This window comes from Porites lutea, chromosome 2, assembly GCF_958299795.1.
Source record: "Porites lutea chromosome 2, jaPorLute2.1, whole genome shotgun sequence".
Classification (NCBI taxonomy): domain Eukaryota; kingdom Metazoa; phylum Cnidaria; class Anthozoa; order Scleractinia; family Poritidae; genus Porites; species Porites lutea.
Genome location: NC_133202.1, coordinates 22,667,873 through 22,685,003, shown reverse-complemented (window position 1 = coordinate 22,685,003; position 17,131 = coordinate 22,667,873). Strand labels below are relative to the sequence as shown.

At 39.6% G+C, this 17,131-nt stretch overlaps 2 protein-coding genes and 2 pseudogenes across 2 annotated transcripts in view; 2 read left to right on the top strand and 2 right to left on the bottom strand.

Moving 5' to 3' along the window:
• Nucleotides 1–334: 334 nt before the first annotated feature.
• LOC140926749 (collagen triple helix repeat-containing protein 1-like) lies at nucleotides 335–2,701 on the top strand. The gene is made up of 3 exons (XM_073376448.1): nucleotides 335–473; nucleotides 874–1,122; nucleotides 1,966–2,701. The coding sequence occupies exons 1-3, from the start codon at nucleotides 390–392 to the stop codon at nucleotides 2,311–2,313; spliced, it is 681 nt and encodes a 226-aa protein (XP_073232549.1). The 5' UTR covers nucleotides 335–389; the 3' UTR covers nucleotides 2,314–2,701.
• A 5,130-nt stretch (nucleotides 2,702–7,831) lies between these two features.
• On the bottom strand, nucleotides 7,832–9,703 carry LOC140925854 (uncharacterized; annotated as a pseudogene).
• Nucleotides 9,704–10,835: 1,132 nt separating this feature from the next.
• Nucleotides 10,836–11,406, bottom strand: LOC140925853 (uncharacterized; annotated as a pseudogene).
• Nucleotides 11,407–15,905: 4,499 nt separating this feature from the next.
• LOC140926747 (uncharacterized) overlaps nucleotides 15,906–17,131 on the top strand; it is a 5,857-nt gene continuing 4,631 nt past the window's right edge. Inside the window, exon 1 of the mRNA XM_073376444.1 lies at nucleotides 15,906–16,306. Within this exon, the coding sequence (XP_073232545.1) occupies nucleotides 15,956–16,306 (351 nt within the window). The 5' untranslated portion in view covers nucleotides 15,906–15,955. The remainder of the gene's footprint in view (nucleotides 16,307–17,131) is intronic.

The window sequence follows — 17,131 nt, the reverse complement described above, 5'->3', positions numbered from 1 at the left end:
GCCTGGCTATATGGACTTTAAGCAAAACGCCAATGCAACAAGAATGGACTCTCTTTCCAAATTATCACTCAAGATACGTGAGCTTTAACTCAAACCCGATTATTCCTGCTATCAAGAGTCTCTTTAGTGAAGAGAACGCATAACCAGCTTAGTGTAATTGTTAGTACGTTGGACCTCACCCCTTAATCCTGTTTTGATTTCACCACAAACCCTTTCAATTGACAATAAAACCAAAACGATCAATTTCTTTGGCACGTCCCTACATAGAGCTGTAACAGGAAAAATGGGTATAAATAGGCCAACACAAGGTTTCTTCCCACTTTGTCCTCAACCAGCTGCAGGGAAAAGAGTGAAGGCTACTCAGGAGACACACGTTGTTAGGAAACACAATGTACTATCTTCTGTGTTTATTTTTCCAACTCTATTTGATATTTTGGGATATTCCTACACAGGCAATCGCAGGAGGAAAAACCGTAAGCATATTATTACCTACAAATAATGATATCATAGAAAGATCTTAATTTTGATAACAGTGGCTACTCGTATTCATTTGTTTTTCGCAATTCTACATTCTCACTGACCATATTCGCAGTCGATCTTTGTCTGTGTCACGGTATTGTACAGGCGTACCAACTTGGTAAGAACTCCAACAAAGACAAAAGCTGTTATTTAACCCGAGTTTTCTTTCAAAAAAACTACTCCAGTTTAGCACAACAGAATAGTGTTTCATTTTTTTCTTTAAGCAGTTTCGTGAGACAACTGCAAAAACATTGCTGACGTGTAATTTTTCCGTGCTGAATGCGTCATTAATGTTTCTATTTTAATTTTTTTTCTCCTTTTTTTTCGTTTTTGTTTTTTCCCTTTATATGAAAGGCAAATTCGTGCCAGACATCTCAACCTTGCTTACAAGGACCAGCTGGTACCCCTGGCACACCAGGAACTCCGGGTACACCTGGAACGCCGGGAATACCAGGATCCAGTGGTGCTGTGGGACCACCAGGATGTCCCGGTCGCGACGGAAAGGATGGAGAACGAGGAAAGCCAGCGTTGCCCCGGAGATGGAAGCAATGCACCTGGACATTTGACCAATCAAAAGATAGTCGGGACAATGGACAAGTGCATGTAAGGTTTACAGAATTTTCCTCATACTGATACTATATCATGAAAGGAATCTTAGACTCATCTTTCAGTCCCAAGTGATGGTGGGCAAGTGATATCACTACTTTCACGTTGGTTGATAAGAACTAATTAAAAGCGATTCCATAAGCTGGGAACTCATTAACGCTCTTTTTTCATGCAAATCTGCTAGAGCAAATTAACCTTCGAATTTCCTGTTCTTGTAAGAATTCTCTATTGTTTGTAAGCTCCAAGACAAAAAAAAAAACTTTCCAACTAGACGATGCGACAGCTTTACGTGCATGCTGGGAATTGATCAACTCTTAATAGAAAACCCCTGTTTACCAAAATGGTGGCAATGTTACTTTCTTTCATGTCAATGTTTATAAGCTCTCTTACCTCATCTGCATCTGCAGAATCCGCTTTTACCTTGAAACGAGACATCGACAGCTAATTATCACATGAAGACAACATGCTTACTAAATTTGCCATTATTTCATGAAATAAGGTGTAAAGCAATGCAATATATATATAGCTCCAATAAGAGCCGAAATTTAATTCCTCAGTTACTTTTTGCAAAAAATCGCCGCGGAAAGCAGAACGAAATCTCGATGAAAATCACCTTCACTAGACTTTCGTTAAATAAAGCACAATTTTGAAGAAATTTCGGGTTACCGGAAATTTCGCCGGAGCGAAATTCACTGATGAAGGGCAGACGACCTATGCCACAATGTATGTTCTCATCAGGAATTGCACGTGCGACGAGCAAATTACATACAAAAATAGTAGTCACCTAACGCCAGTAGAGTTAACTAAATACTGTGTTCATTAATATCGTTCAAACTGTAGGTGTGCGAGTTTGAAAAGAAGGAAAATAATACCTACCTACACGTAGTTTACGTGGGGAATCTTCGCATTCAGGGCTGCAGCAAATGTTGCAAGAGATGGTTCTTCACGTTCAACAGTAGCGAATGTACCAATCCAGCCGCCATCGATGGAGTCGTGTACCAAGGCAGCAACATTAACATCCATAGATCGGCCAACATCGAGGGCTTTTGTGGTGGATTGAATTCAGGAAGAGTCTTAGTTGGTTTCAGCGTCGGAAACTGCTATCAATATGGAAACGCAGACGCCTTCACCAGCTGGAATTCAGTTAGCAGGATCATCATTGAAGAAGTGGAACCACCTGTTGCATGAGCTGAAACGACTGAACACAAATACAAACAGCATTAAAACAAAACAAAAAAATATGTGTGCTACTCATTTTTTTTCAACATAAATTAAATTTTCGCGATAATTAGGGGTGGGAGATGAGTCGTTCAAGAGAATAGAGTGAACAATCTCAAGGTCCTCATTACCTCTTTACTTTATTGAATGTCTACTGGCGATTCTTTCTTGTGATTTTCTGATGTAGTTGCCGAGCAAGGAGCTCTCACTTTAGCATTTGCGTTTTTGAAGCTTTCCCATGATCTTTGCGCAGCGACTACCTTCGAAAATTCCAAAAATCGCCTGGGTATGACCACTGTACTTAATTAAATATGTTGTTACGAAATCCATGTCACATAATAAATCTACCTTGCTACAAGACTTGGTTACTAACGATGGCATTGACCGTCAAAAATGGCATCGTTAAGCATCTGCGTCAAGTATTTCAAATCATACGTTCGGTGATCCAGATTTCGGACATCCTTAGTCTTATCGACTATCTGCACACCAGGCATAGTATTTCAAATTAATACTATTTTTTACTGGCATTATTAGACTTGCTTACCATGCGAACTAGATAGTCACGTTTACGAGAGTCGATAGGAACAGATAAAACTGTCAATTCTTGTGCTAATTATTGTTAGTTCTTCACTAGTCTTAATTTTTATACCTTGTAATTATCACAGCGCATCTCTCAAAACCAGCTTACTGAGCCATTCACCGTGTTTAAATAAAGTTGATTGATTGATTTCATGATCATCATTGATGTAATAACGAGCTTAAACAGGCGTATAATGAACAGACTAATTAAACTGAAATAAAATTAATGTAGAATTGGCCACGACTACCACCAATATTTGACGATCATTCTTCAGTCATGCTGGTTTAGGGTTGAAGAAGAATCTAGCCACTATCAACGTATATCTAGCATGAAGTTTTCAAACAGTTTACCGGTGCGCTATTTAATTTATCATTAATAGCGGGGCTCCCGCGCGCGCGAAGCGCGCGTGGGACAGAGCCCCATACTCATGGAATATGGTCAACCTCTTTTCGTTTGGTTGTCACGTGATTGACCGAGCGTACGTACGTACGTACGTACATACGTACGTACGCGTCTACAGATTGTACGGGTGGGGTAGGGGAGACTATCAAAAGGAAGGGAGGGGTGTCTCAGGCGTGTCTTGGCAAGTCCACATCTTTAATATAGGATTTTAGGACATTCACAATATGGTCAATTGACAGCTGTCAAAACAGGATAGCCACTGACCAGTATCCCATGACCATATCGCGGGCTCATGTGTCAACTCATCGAGGTGACGTGATTTATTTGGAAGCTGTCCGCTGACCAGTTAATTGTTTTACTAGATCGCGAACAATGTTCAATCTCATACTTTTACTAGTTAAACTGATAATGCACACATATTGGACATTAATGTTTTGATCAATTGACAGCTGTCAAAACAGGGTACCCGCTGACCAGTATCATTTGACCGTATCGCAGGCTCAGGTGTCGACCCATCGAGGTCAAGTATTTTTTGAAGTTATCCGCTGACAAGTTACTAGTTTTCAAGTGATCGCAGGCTCAAGTTCAAGTTTTTTCTAAATTCATAAGAAATATGTTGTGTTTATGCGCTACACAGTTAAAATTTTGATTGCAAACTGACCCTGGACGCGAAAATTCAGCCAGCTGTTACAGGCAGGGAAGACAGTTGCTTTTGACTTTTCTCACCATGGTCACGCGTTGGTCACGCTCTACGTCCAATTTTTATGCTCTGATTGGTCAAAATTTGACAGGTGAGTTCATGCGGAAAATTTATGCAGCATCTTGAATCTTGTTTACTTTGACAGCTGAAGCTGACAGAGTTTTGTGTCAACTTGTGATGTTTTTAAATGTCTTTTTCCACTGGATGTGCAAAATGAAATTCAGCTGCTATCAGGAGTCCTCTGTTATTCATGGCTAGTTTGTTTATTGGGTTTTTGGTTGAGGAATACGTCGCTTGTCAAAGTCGGAAATCCGATTTCGGATGGCATTGTTTTCGTTTTCACCTTGCTTGATGCGTAAGAGGATTGCAAAGCCTGAAGCGATACTGGCTTTTCTTCATACCTTTCAGGAGCTGCATCTCGAATGGTAAGCCAGAGAAATTATTGTATTTGATGTTTGTTTTTTTGGATCTAATTTAATGAAGTTGAGCGGAGTTTATGCGGTCATTTAGTTTATGCACGTTTGTAAGATTTGACCGAGTATCAGGTTTGATATAAGCTTACAGAACTTTAAAAAGCCTTTAGACAGTTTCTCACCGCAAATAGAAAGAAAACGTTCCAAAGAATATTTACTTATAATTCTGGCCGGAAAAGAAAGCTTTGAGCGATTTTCTTGCCTCGAGTTTGTCTTTGAAAAAAGCAAACACCGGGAAGCCGGCTTAAAACATAAACTTAAGCTTGAAGCTTGAAGACTCAGGATTTTTAGGGATACTTTAACACTTGTCTTCCTGAATGAAAATTGTTGTTTCTGTATATGTTTCACTGAATTATATTTCTTTTATTGATTGTTAGTAGTCCCTCTTGTAATTTTAATCGCTGTGCCGATTGTTTTCGGTCGTTCAGTGAACATCGCTTGCAAGAGTACTCAAATCAAAATGCCGCGCGTTAACCCATTCGCTCCTGGAGATTTTGCCGAAAAACGCATTTTGAAGCTAGTCGAGTGGTTTTCTGGTCACTGTCGTGCTATAAAGAGCTAAAACTCACCAGAAACCTGTTTACAGGTCGTACACTTCGCGGCCTTCTGATCCAGATGCAAAATATCAGCTTGCAAAGTTCGGGCATGCGCAGAAAGCAAAATTTCGAGATTGGGTTTAAAAGTGACACAGCAGTCTTGACTTTTACTTTTCGCTTTCTCTCCTCCCTTCTTTTTTCGCTTTTCTTGCCTCATTTTTTTTTTCTCTTGCTGGGCATTTAGTAGGCTTCATTTTGGTGCGAAGAGTTTTTAGGAAAGCTTTTAGGATCTTAGGATTAGGTGAAAGGAAAGGTAGGTGAGCAATGCAACAAGATTTTCATGGAGATTTTCAGGTCTATGTCACGTGGTTTTTTTGCTTCTTTCTCCGGTGTCCTTGACTGAATCGTGCTCATTCTGGTATGGTTTGAAAGATCTCTTCACTCTACACAAGTTAGCGAAGAAAGTTGTCCTCGACCGTTAAAAATGATGACGTCACAAAGGGTAGAAAGGACCTGGATCCGCACGGGCGGTTACGGGCGGTTCAGGGGCGAATGGGTTAATAAACCATTAAATAAAAAATAAACAGAATAAATTCTTTATAATGTTGGAGCGTAACTCTGTTAATGTTCATTCAAACACTCGCCACAGCTTGCACTACAAAAGTGAGAACCGGATGGCCGTATAGGTGATTTTGGAAATTTTTTTAACAGTTTATGAATATTGAATGAGTGCAATTTGTATTGTGAAATACTGCTTCTGTCCGAGGTCTGCCGGTATGATAAAAACAGTGCCTCATACTACTGTTTCACCTCAGATGTGATGTATAAATGGTATAAAAGGTTGGTTTACACGCACCCAGATTTGTTGACAAGATTTTGCAAAGTAAACTTGTCGAACGCAAAAAAGTTGGCCTGATTTTTTTTCCACTAATTAATCTACGGTGATCAAGAGCCATTATGGCTCTTAAATGTGATCGAAGATGATTACCAGTTTTTGGGTGTACATATGAGGCTATCAACTCGATGTAAGATTTGGTTCACTCTTGGGCTGTTTGCAAATTATTTTTCTCTAAAATCAGGTAGCCTTTCCCTCAAAAGTCACATAAATGTGCTCTAAAGTTAACTGAATTGTGGAGTTCGAATACAAGTTTATTGTTTAATTTAAATTATAAATTTGTTAATGGGAGCCTCGCTTTTAGCCCTGGCTAAATCTATATATTAGAATAAGCCAGACAGATTCTAAAGGAAATTTGAACACTTGTGACTCAACACGACGATATGGAAGGAAAGGATACAGTTGGTATCTCTACCAAAACCAAGCAATTAACGGTCGCGGAGTTAACAGGGACCGTAAAAACATAAACAAAGTAATAGAAGAGGCTACAAGTGCTGTATCACACATAGGCAAGCTAAAGACTGAAAAGGTTTCTACATATCCGCAATAATTATATACAGCAAATTTTCCACACTCATGGTCCATGATAGCTAAAAAAAATGCCTATAGTAGCATTTTCTTCCTGTCAATTCAATGGCTTACCTATGCGAAACTCACAAGACAGAACAAAGTCGTGACTCGCATACTACGGTCCTACTAGTGTTAGTGATTATCCATGACTGCCAACAATATTTCATGACAGTCATTCGGGTTTAGGGTTGAAGAAGAATCCACCCTCTATCAACGTACATCTGGTAAGAGGTTTTCAAAACAGCTTATTCTATTTACTTTATCAAAGACAGAAAAGGGGCTCTCTCCAGGTAGATGCCTAGTCCACCATATTGACTCATAACTATAAGGGTGGACAGTACAGCTTTTATCTTCATCAAAGGTAAACAAATGAAGACTGAATTGCAATAGGTACCGCAAAAACATAAACAAAGCAATAGTCTGGTTTAGACAAAGCAAAAAAACACACGCGCGTACAAAACTGGTCAAAGGAAATGAAGCAACAGCGTTTCTATATTTTCACAGATATACAAATTTTCCTCAATTACTACAGTATGGTCAATAATAGCAAAAAATAGCTTACATTAGCTCTTTCTTCTTTTAACTAATCAATGGTTTCCCCACGCAAATCTAGGACGAGAAAGCATGGTCGTGACTTGCATACTACCAGTGATATTGATTAGTTGCTCCCTAGCTGCAAAATCGTTGAAAGCAATAGTTACTCTCCACCCATCTACTTTTTGTACTTGTTTTGCCGTCACCGTTACGACAAATTAAAGACGTCAAATGTCCTAATGAGAAATGTTATGGGGGGCCGGGCATAAACACACGAGTTGGCGTTTTATCGGGATTCATGATTACTCCCAATATCATCCTGTGCTCTTAATCAAACATTTAGGCAATCTGCATTTTTCAATAATCACAATTTGTGCAACAAATGCAATTTAAACCTACCTCAAAATTCCGAAAATAAGCGCCTCCACGTATAAGCCCCTCCAAATAAAAGCCCCCAGTCCGGTAACGCAAAAACCCTCCGTTAAATCGCCCTTCCAAATATAAGCCCTCCGGGGGCTTGTACATGGAAAATTGCCTTCAAATACAAAGTAAAACAAAGTAAAAACGGTAAATTTACTTGCAACTGTAAGGCTAGCCTAATCGATTTTGAAACGCAAATTTCCCTCCTTAGATAAGCCCCTCCAAAAATAAGCCCCTCAAAAAGGGCCTTTGAAAAATATAAGCCCCGGGGTTTGTTTTCGGAATTTTACGGTATTGGTAATAAATATTTTTCCTTATTTCTCACTAACACCAAGAAGAACGAAGAAAAACAAATAGAAAAGAATTATTTACATCTCTTCAGTGACCCAGTGAAACTAATTCGAAGATAGCAAATCCGTCCCTTGCGAGACAGCCCCCGGAAGTAGCTGCCCATTTCCCGTTAGGGACGAAGGACCCTCCCCCTCCTGCATGGATATTCTTTATATTCTTGGCAACTTGAACACCTCCACCAGAGTATCCACCCCCTCCCCCGCAGTTACCACCGCCGCCAAAACCTCCTGCATATGGACCGTCTTTATTGACAACCCCCTCTGCCTCCGGCAGTAAAAGATTTTACGAAGCATCTTCCGTCAGAAATAAGGCCGCCCCCCTCCACCAACTCCTGTATCAAAACGGCTTTTGATACGCAGACGTTCCCTCCTTTTGCCTTTCCCCCACCATTAACAATGCCAAAATTTATGCCTTGCCCTCGATCACCATCTGCAACAGCTGCCGTACCCCCAAACCCCAGCTACGGCCAAAGGACTTCCATCAGCGGCGAACACAACAAACGTCCCACCACCACCACCTCCTCCAAAAGCCTCTTCCTTAACTAGAACAGTCAGCTGCGTTCCCTTTTGCAGATGAATGCTTCCTTTTACTCTAGCGCCTCTTCCACCTTTGGTGTTATAGAAACTGTTGTCCACTCCTGAAGCTCCACACAGTTCAGCTTGATACTGGCCCGTCACTGGAACAATCCACGTTTGTAGGCCCTTTTGAACTGAGATCCCTTCCAGTGAGGTACCCTGGTTGGCATTGCTGGTTGGTCCAAATCGTCCCGTAGCTCCAAGAGAAGTGAAGTGAAAGTAGATGTTTATAAGGAGATGAAATGATGTAACTTTGTTTTTTCATTATGGTGAAGAACAAATGCATACAATCTCTGGCCATGGCTAGCCCGTGTGAGTATTTAGATAGAGTATAAGGAACTGTATATGGACAAAACTAGACGGATAATTGCGCTTCTACTGCAAAATAGCGCGTTTTGAAATTAGAAAACAAAGGGTTGCTGGGGACTAACAGCCATAAATCAAGATGTTGGCGTTTAACTTTCAGAGCAACTTGAACAAACCAAATGGACAATGGCTACTTGACAAAATATGACGGCTGAATAGTGAGGAAACACAAATCGTTCTTCATAAGCAAGTTGTTGGTGAGGTTGAAAGGAAATAGTAACGCAATTGTTCAATTCGCAAACAAAATTATTATCGTCTGAAATTCCAAACTTGGTCGAAACACATCTGGGCTCCGCTAGGTACAACTGGGCACAAGATAACAATGAAAAAACGTTAAGAGTCTTAATTTGGTGCCTCTTAAGTTTATAGTGTGGAACGGTCTTCACTGATCCTTGAAGGTAACGCTGCTCAAAACACGTAACGATATCAGTGTACCCTAGAAGGATACAATGGAGCGTCGACAAGAACTGAAGAGTGCTCATCTTTGTCAAAAAGTGACCACAAATAGGAACGTTTTCAGTCCTCACTGTTATAGGAGTTCTTGTTGTGTTTCACGATCACTTCCACAAACGTTATAAAACAAATACATTTATGCAGTTGTAAATTCAGCTGCCTAATGTTATAAACAGGCCACTTCTTATCTCGGCTGTTTTGAGCGACCCTAATTACAGTACTGCAAGTCTGTATTTTGGCTGACTGTACTCGACGGTAGATCCCTTGCCACAGGTCCGATGCACATTAAATTTTCTACTGCAGCCGTGATAACTCCTCCTTTTCTAGACTACGAGTAGTCCCCCATTTTTCCGCGTGTCGCCTTTTCTCGCGTGGGATGATTTTCACGCCCGCTCGCGTTTCGCCCGCTCTACTATATCCCTGAGGAAAAATGGGGGACTACTCGTAGTCTACTCCTTTTCTCACCTTTACTTTCAGCAGACCACCGCGTAGGTGTTCCAGGCATTAACTGATGGCCAAGCAACCAACGTCAGTAATGTAAACAAGGTTCAGTAATGGCAATATGATCAATGCTGTCAGGAGGTTGGAGAAATCAATAGCATACTGTTCGGTCAGAATACGAAGGATGTTATAACGCATTGAGGTGAACGGGCAGCAATCGCAATAGCTCGTTCCTTGACGTGTATAATCCGGACATTTATTACAGAGGAAAGACAGGAAACAATTTCTGCGCTAAGAACGTGGTGTGAGGAATTTTCTTCAAAGTAGTTTTATAGTCTCTTGAGAACTCGAATTACATACCAGTTGTAGCGTGCAAATACTTTTGAGAAAAAAGGACAAATTAGCATACTGCATTAGCATAATTATAGCGGACTGGAAAGTAATAAGCATGTAGGGGACTTTCCTTGATCTGGTGAAAGTAATGGCTTTTAAGAGGGCCTCCGCTCAATGCAAAAGAAATGAATTTATCTCTGTGAAAGGCGTCAAGTACTAACCGCTTACTAACCGAGCGAGAGGGCCAATATTCCCCAGTACGGCCCGAGCAAGCTCGGTTAGTAAGTTGTTTATTATATGGCACTCGGCTTCTGATAGTAAAATGCACTTCCGGTGGCTTGCACTTAAAGGGCTTCCGCCGTGACGTCTTCTTGATGACGAGAGCAACTCAGACAAAAGCAAGCTACCACAAGTTTGAAAAACAAATTCATTGAATGTCAAATCGTCTTAAATAAGCTTAAACAAAATTTCAAAAACGCTTTGTAACGGAAACTGACAAAAACAATTGTTGATTCTAAAATTCGAGAAAGGGTCTTTTGTCGATCAAACAATACTTTCTTGATTTCAAAATATGGATCAAGTCAGTGTCAAGTGAAAGTCTAAGTTTGAAGCTGTGAAAATTAATTCAAAACTGGGCATAGTTGACAAAAAATAGCTTGATAGTCAATCGTCCTCATCGCTGTCGATAACAATTCGACGCTTCCTTTCATTTTGGACAATTTTCACATTACCATGAAATATTTAGAATGTGCACCTGCTGATGGATCCTATGTTTGCACCTGTAAAAACTGGGGCGGTGGAAGACACTAACGGATCGCTTGACTGATATTCTCTTGCTCGGAGACCGAAGTGTTGTATAAAAACTACCACACAGTTCTTTGAATTGCAACTAGACTGGGGTCGCCGAATTCAAAATTAAAATAAGGGTATCCTCTTCGTGTTCGTCGATAGCCTGAGCAGCTTGCGGTTTGTTTCCTTTGCAGTGCTCGTATCAGAGCAAGCGACTTTCGCTTCGCTGCAAGAACTTTTCTGGAGTTTTCGAACTCATTGTCTTTGGATATGTTAAATGGATATTTCTTCTAAGTATCGCTGTAAGCTTATACTGGGCTGAAAACTGGAAACGTGTCGCTGGCTCTTATCCTTCTCCGTTTTTCCTCCGTGCGTTCAAACAAATTTCGACAAAGTGGTCAAGCTCGGACGCAGGTAAGCTTTCAATTTTCTCATTTTTCATACCATTAGCTTCAATGTAGCGGAAAAGAGTGTTCATATCAGTAGCCGTCTTCTTGTTTGTGTTTGCAATTTTCTGTTGGTTGATAAAATCGTCTTTGGCCTCCTGGCTTTCGGTGATGCCTGTTTCAATTTCTACATCAAAAGTTTCCAGATCTTTAGGATAATACTGAACTTGCTCGGAGAATGGTCGTCTTCTTCATCCATCTTTGAAATCTCAGTAAAATTTCAATCTTTTTAGCTTTTTCTGGTAGTTTCGCAATGAAGAATGACAATATTCACATCTTTTTTTTCGCTGTTTTGGTTGCAAATTTGAATTTGCCGGCTTTGCAACAAAACGAAACTACACGGCTTAGACTGTTTCCATGGAAACGGGCTGTACTGCAAAATCCCGACCGAGAGAGAACCAATCATTAGACCCCGCTGTAACGGCAGTCGTCGGTCAACATTCGCGGGTAACAGTGCACTGTTACCCTCTGACGTCATAGATTTTTTGCAATGTTGCCCGCTCAGAAATTTTGGCGGAAAACAGTTTCATTATTAGATGTCACGTGACTTCGAAGCAACCAATAAGAGCGCGCGTTGTAGGTAAGAAATTTCCAGCTATTTTAACAATCGCAAATATTGATCATTCGCCTATTATCTGCAAACAGGTAATAGGATTTTAATGTTCAGAAGGTCCTGTTAAGGAGAGGGCTCACGCAAATAAGATTTGCAGGTTTTATTAAGTTTTAGCAGAAACTCGCAAGGGGTTGAAACGTGTAACTCGCGTTCAATGCTCGTGAATATTCACTTTTACCATATTTGGAAACCTTAGTGACAGATAGCCATTTTCAACAAAATGGCCGCCGGGCGATCACCATGCAGATGTTTTAAGACAAGGGTTAGGCATTTCAAGGTTAAAAATACACCGTTAAAAGACAAAAAAGGGAAAGAGAAAGCTCAAAAGAATGCTCAGTTTTTTTTGTGTGTATGGAGGAAGGGAAGCTTTTCATCAAGAAATCGTCCTTCAAGGAATTCAACCTTGTTTTCTTCACGACGGTGCGCATGGTCTGTTTTGAAATGTAAACAAGGCAGTGAAGTTTTTGCTGAATTTTCAGGTACATTTTGCACTCTATGGCCAAGATAATTACGTTTTTGAAAGGGAATTTATGTATTTTTAAATGTTTCATAGACGTTTTATAAATTTTTCACTCCGGCGCTAAAGAAAAATTACAAAATGTGCCCCGATTTGAGATGGATTTTGTGTTGAATTTTGCCATGTGCTCAGCCGATTTCACTTGCGTGAACGGATCCACGATCCAGATAGTGTTTTCCGAATTGCTTTAAAGGATTAACTTTTCGGATTTTGAAAAAAAATTTTCATGAAACGGCTTCTCTGTCTATTGTTTCGAGTTTGTTCATTCATAAAATTAGCTCAAAACACGATCGTGACTACAACATCCAAGCTGAATTTAAGCGTAAATGCTTCTCACATTCATTACACGCATCTTTTTTTGCGAAGATGTCAGGTTCAGGTTTTGGACACTTTTCGATACGCAGCTAATGAATTTAGACTTTTAATATAAGAATTTTAAAACCTATTTGCAGTATCAGTATAAGTTTACTGTGTAGAGGATCAACAAGGCATCGTTTTTTGAAGTGACAACTTCAAGAAGTTGCGAGGACGTCAGTGGGTTTCATAACGTTACGTTTTGCCCAGGTGGTAAGGCAATAATATATTCCTGCTCAGTGTTTGGGTACGATTAATGGTTTCAACCTTTGAAAGCTTTCTCGGCTTTTGGGAGTTTTTCCCCCGTTTGTCGGCCATTTTTTTCAAGCGGGCGCGGGAACCTGAAGTAAAATTACGTCACGTTTTTTTACGAAGTTTGATTGGTCATTTATCTCTTCTTCTCGTTCCAAATATGGTACTTTCGAAAATGAATAATCACGAGCATCGGGCAGAGCAAACATATGAGAGTTACACGTTCCAACCCCTTATGAGTTTCTAGTTCTAGGCATGCGCAACATTAAAGACAAAACGTTTTTGAATCCCCAAGGGAGATCACTCCTTAATCATAGAATTCGAATGAAGAGTCTGCTTGCAACTGCTTTTCGATAAGATATGCCACATTCTTTACTGGGATACTAGAAAAACCTGCACTAACGTTGAACCACCTGAGATCCTTCATTTCTTCAATCATGTATAAGGCCGCTCATGTTCACCATCAGGCGTTCATTTTTTCTTTCCCCGATCAGCGCGGAAAGCAGCGCAGTACAGCCAATCGTTTCAAGCTAATAATAGGCAGGCCATTAGTATATGTAATAGGGCTACATGCTGTCCAATTTCGAAATAATTGGATGAAAAAAATTCCGAGGACACCCAAAATACGGCCTCGTCCAATTTGGCCGTCAGAGGATTTTTTTGAATTCAATTATTTCCAAATTGGACAAGCATGTAGTCCTCTTACTTATTAATTATATAGCTGGTTAGTTAATCCAGATTTTTTAGGGTGTCACAGACGCGGAATATCGTACATTAGAACCCGTCTGCTTGTAGTTGAAACAAAAACACACTGTAAGATCTAGAAATGATTATTTTTATAGTGTCATTCAACTTATTCTTTACAAGTAAACAAACGTAGAACTAGTCTTGCTCTTTCATACTTTGGCATTATTTTTGTTGCCGATTGAAATTTTGGAAGCTTCTTCGATGATTGAATGATACGGTACTGCTACAGGTGAAAACCGCGATTTCGAGAGCAAAGAAGACAAAGCAACAACGCAAATACTTAATTTAAATACAAAAACTATTGAAAATAAGCATTTCATTCGTTACCTCAAACGATTTCCTCAGACTTTGTCCGTTTGTTTTTGTAATGCCAACATCTAAACACAAGTATCAGTGTTTTCTTGTCCAAAGTTTCAGCGCTCAGTGTACATTTTCAAGAATCTATGGGTTGATTGTTTCCGATACAAGCTTTCATCAGTTTGGTCATTCATTTTCCTTTTAAATGGCCCAGACAAGAAGCCATAAAAGAGCAGCAAAACAAAACGACATTATTCACAGCAACAAGAAGCCAAGAGAGTTCGCCGACGAACTGCCGTCAGCCAACGAAATTTTTTTTGGCGCGTTGTCACATAGACTTTGCGCTGATTGGCTAGTTTGATTGGCATTGCCTATTGTATTTTCTGGCATTTGATTGGCTTAGACCAGCTGTCCTATTTTTCTTAAATTGGACAGTTTGCCTATTTGTAAGGGAAAGCCCTATCTGAATCTATCCAAGTTAATTCTTAATTGGACAGTTCGTAAAAATTAAAGGATAATACCTTTGCTGACAACATCGGATTTACTAACTAAGATTTCAGCGATCGATCTTACGGTAGTAAGGTACAAGAGGTCTTACGATAAAGAGCGTCTTTTTATCTTTTCGGCAGAGTGACAAATAATCCCACCTTCATCTGCTGACATGGTGTTATTCCTTGCATCGTTTCTATGATTTCTGGAAGTCCACTTGTCTATCATTTCGTGTAGAAAAAAATAATAATACAAAAGAAATTATTGCTTAAGGAGTGTCTTAACGTCTGATATGCTTTCTGCTTTACCACCCACTGTTTTGGTCAATCTTAATATCAGAGCGAGAATGAATAGACCTACATCAGCCCTAGTGTGAGGTATTCACTCACAATTTGTGCTTTGTCACGTCCAAACTTGACAAAGTACTCTTGCTGGTTCTTGTTCTATCAAAAAACGCAACAGCCCTCTATGGAAGCAAAAAGGAATGAATCTTTTCTTAGCCGGCTTGAGTATAAATGATTCCATTCCTTCGCTCATGCAATTCACTGACAATTCACAACAGCAAGTGCAATCAACACTTCCTTCTAACCTTACAGCAAGATTCTTAATACGATCGCTTAATACATATTTTCACAACTAAATACATGGGAGAAATTCATGTCATAATCAGCTGTTCCCACTAATTTTTCGCCTTCCTGCCCCCCATAAATTATACTACACTGCATAAGTTAACCACACCAGCAATTCGACCAAGACGAGTTGGTCCTTAGGATTGGATCAGCCTCTGCGCTTTTTCTGCAGGTCGAGTTTCGAATTTACAATTTTGTTTTGGAATAAAAGCTTACCTCAAAATCCATTAGGAAATGCGTACAAAAAATTTCAAAAATTGTCATTGAAATTTTGCTCAACAAACTAACATTAATGTAAGGAATGATGCTTTCTGCCATAAGCTCAACTGTTTATGTATCATTCCTATTGAGCAATATATTTACGCCGATGAAAATTTATATACTGGTAAGGAAAAAGCATTCCAAAATGAGTTTTGGTTTCCTAAATAAATACAAAAAAGAACAAACTAGTTTGTCCTCTTTCAAACATTATTCAAACATTTTGACTGCAATCATGACAGATGTCTAGATATAATCACTTTAAAGTAGAAACCATTTCCTTTACAATTGCTTGTGACATGCACCTTAAATGAAGCTGATTTAGAGTGTGGATTATAATTTCTTTCTGTATACCCAATGGTAAAGAACTGAATCCGAGGCAAAAGCAGGATAGTTTACATATTGCCACACACGAGGCCTGATTTATTCACGTCCTGTTAATAACAATTCAGATAAACAGTTAACGATGTGTAAATAGTTGGCAATAAAAAGGGTGAATTGAAAGTAAAATATGTCAAGGGGTATTGCCGTGTCAAGATAATGCCAGAGCAAAGTGCATTTAGAAAAATATATATTTTTTTGTGATGAAAGGATGCTTACATCTAAGGTGACCGTGGTCATTTTCGCTTTGATTGGAAACTTGGCAAGATGTTCGTGTTGGGATCGAGCCACAAACGCAAGATATTTCGATGGAGCAGTGTTTGTCCGTCACAAAAGTGCGCTGAAAACCGACATAATAAGAAAAATGAAAATTGTTAGTGAGATAAAATGCAGTCAAGCTTGTCTGTCGGAAAACAGCTGCGTCGCACACACATACTGTCGAACACCAAGCAGCCCTGATAAGGGAACATGCTACTTGCATCAAAACGGAATTCCCGAAGGCGAGGCCAGCGTTCTTGACAAAAAAGACAAATGCATCTATCAACAATACATTGGCTTTACCGTAAGTAACTTTTACGATCGATTACTTTTTAAACAGTTTTACAGTATATCTGTTTAAAATTTTACTCCACGTTGGAAGGAAAAGTTCGGGTACTATCTTAACAAACCATGACGCTATGATTTCGAAAACGTGTAAAACCAGAATGGATATACTGTGGTAAGGAACAGAATACAAGAAATTGAAGCGGAAATGACAAAGAAAATGTCGGACTGGATTACGACATTTTCAGTCCTTTTGCTTACATGTATTTTCATTAGTTATGAGATTGAAACTTCAAATTGGCATGGCAAACGTTTTTTTTTTCATCGACAAAATTATAGACGTACAACAAAGAGAATTCTAAGCAGTGTGCAACATTTATTGCTCTCTCAACTTGAGGAACGAAGGACAAGAGCTATTCTTCTTACGCAGCCCGCCTTCAAGTTCCACTTTTAATGCCCATTTGTGTCCCTTTTTAGTTTTTCCAGTTTATATTTCATTTATGGTCTCTTGGTCAGTAAATGAAATTGCATAAACCTGGGAAACCAAACTATGGGGTCACCTACATGTATCTTAAATCAGTTAGTGACTGAGGCCGAAAAAGAGCTGAGAACTTTGCAAGCGAACTAAGGTACGTCTCCGCGATGACCGTTGTTGACGTATCTCGGTTTATTGTTGATTGACAAATAACACAGTTTCCCTTCTTTTTGCAGTTATTGGCAGAAGTTTGTTAAAATTAACAGCGGAGGTTCCATTGCTAAATAAATTTGAAAACCTATCGATGCGAAAAAAAATTGGTTATGATGTCAGTGTACATCGTACGCTCGTCCGTCCGTACATACTTTG